Source organism: Penaeus chinensis, chromosome 24, assembly GCF_019202785.1.
Source record: "Penaeus chinensis breed Huanghai No. 1 chromosome 24, ASM1920278v2, whole genome shotgun sequence".
NCBI classification, from domain to species: Eukaryota; Metazoa; Arthropoda; class Malacostraca; order Decapoda; family Penaeidae; genus Penaeus; species Penaeus chinensis.
The window spans coordinates 27672961-27675460 of NC_061842.1; the positions used below are offsets into that span (position 1 = coordinate 27672961).

General features: G+C 39.5%; 1 protein-coding gene across 1 annotated transcript; it reads left to right on the top strand.

Moving 5' to 3' along the window:
• Nucleotides 1–855: 855 nt before the first annotated feature.
• Nucleotides 856–2246, top strand: LOC125037994 (pupal cuticle protein 36-like). Its single transcript, XM_047631230.1, has 2 exons — nucleotides 856–867; nucleotides 1173–2246. Exons 1-2 carry the CDS (start codon nucleotides 856–858, stop codon nucleotides 2244–2246), a joined length of 1086 nt encoding a protein of 361 aa, XP_047487186.1.
• Nucleotides 2247–2500: the final 254 nt, after the last annotated feature.

Below are 2500 nucleotides of genomic sequence, written 5' to 3' on the forward strand. Positions count from 1 at the left end.
TTACTCAGAATAAAATGAATACGTTGCTGGATTTCGGAACAGGGTTGCAATTACCAAATTAATCTATTTTATTAGGACACTTTGCGGCACCACAGTTATGTGTATATTTATATATGTGTATACACACACCCATATATATAACGATATATACACACATGCATATGCATACATAGACACATACACTGACATATAATGTGTATAAACTAACATAGATTTAGATATAAATACATATATATATAAATATATACATATATGTAAATGCATGTATGTATGTTTGTGTATATATATGTATATATGTGTGCGTGTATAAGTATATATATATATATATATTTTTTTTTTTTTTATATATATTCATGCCTACATACATATATATATATATATATATATATATTGTAATATCCTGAATATTATATGTTTATGCAGATTAATACACATTCACATTTATATACACAAACACCCACACACTGAAACACACACATAAACGCACATACATATAATCATGTACACAAATACACATACACAGATATACATGTGTGTGTGTGTGCATATGCATGTGTATGTGCGTGCGTGTGAGTGTGTGTTTATTTGTCCGAATGTGTATCCACAAATGCATGTATCCATATATCATATGCATTGTGTTACCGAATAAGACTGTATTTGCAACTGTTCGAGTGTATGTGCTTGTGGGGATGTATATACGTGTGAATGTAAATGTGAGTTTCTCTATTCCGACGACCGATCTAGATAAGACCTTCATCGTAGGATGACAAAGAAGGTTTAAACTGACGATGACCATGGCGAAAACGCTCGGGGTATATAAGCGAAGTACCAGCTGAACATCCAACATCACCCGCCATGAAGCAACTGGTGAGTTAGCTGTAGGCAAGGTAACACACACTCACACGTACATTCCTATATATATATATATATATATATATATATATATATATATATATATATATATATATATATATATATATATACATATATATTATAGAGAAATATACATACACATATACACATGCAAACACATACATACAAATATATATATAAACATATGTTTGTATGTATGTATATATATATATATATATAGAAACACACATGCATATACATGCATATATATATACAAAGAAAGGTATAATTTCTTCTATTTTTGTTGTGCCTGATTGCAGATCTTCCTAGCTGCGGTACTCGCCTTGGGATGTGGTGCCCCGCAAGGGTACACATTAGATAAACCCTCCAGACCCGGACTGACCACAGGACCAGGATTCTCTGCTGGAGTGGCAATTACAGGTGGATCAGGACTCTCCCCTGGATCCGGATTTACAACTGGACCAGGAGTTATCCCTGGTGGAGTCTCAGCTGGAGTAAGCTTTGCAACTGGATCCGGAGAACTTGCACATGGATCTGGCATTACTTCAGGAACAGGAGCTTCTACTGGAACCGGAGTCCTACCTGGCTCGGGAAGTACCGGTGGTTTGATCGGAGATGGGTTCTCCTCCATTACTGACGCCATTGCCGCTGGATGCAAGGTGGGAGAAATTCTGCATGTGGATGGAACTTGCGTAGTTCCTGAAGTGTCCAGGAAAGTTTTTGTTGTGGATGTTCCCCAACAACAACTGCTATCAGGTCCTCCACCAAGTGTTCCTCCTCCTAAAGTGGATCATAATATCCTGTTTGTGCGTCTTCCCGAAGAAGGTCTTGCACCTGAACCTATCGTTGTTCCTCCACCAAGGCAAAACAACATTGTCTACGTCCTCAACAAGCAGAATGAACGGGCTCAAAGGGTCATTGAGGTCGAAGCTCCTCCACCGTCAGAGCCCGAAATCTACTTCGTCAACTACGATGATGGAGAAAATCCTACTCTCCCTGGAGGTATCGATCTTCTTACTGCTCTTGGATCCGCTGCCGAGACTGGTGGGGAAGTAATTGGTGCCGAAGGAGGCGCCGGTACCATTGGAGGCATTGGTGGAGTCTCAGGTTTACATGGAGGAGGCGCCGGAGAGGGCGTCATAGGCGGAAGCGGCGCTGGTCTTGCAGGTGGCGTTGGCGGTGGTGCAGGACACGGTAGTATTAGTGGAGTTTCTGGCCATGGAGGCAACCAGGGAATTTCTGGTGGGGTATTTGGTGGAAACATCGTATCAAATAGTGGATTTGGAATCAGCGTAGGAAGTACCGGTGGACAAGTCCGACCGGGATCCCAGGGTAATTTTGGTACCCCATCAGGTTTATATTCAACACCATAGACGATAAAACGTCTACTTACTGAGTTGTACAAGAAATCTCCATTATTTATTGAAATAAATATGTATTGCATATATTCACAATATAGTGTATATCCTCATAAAAGAAGAAAATTAATTCAAGGATTTTATATTTATGGTAAATATTAGCACACACACTGCAATATCCAGCCAGTCTGCCTGGTATTAAAAGTTGCAATGCAGCCAGAGAAACTTTTCCACTCCCCTTGCTTCCACAGCCAACACAATGAAATTCT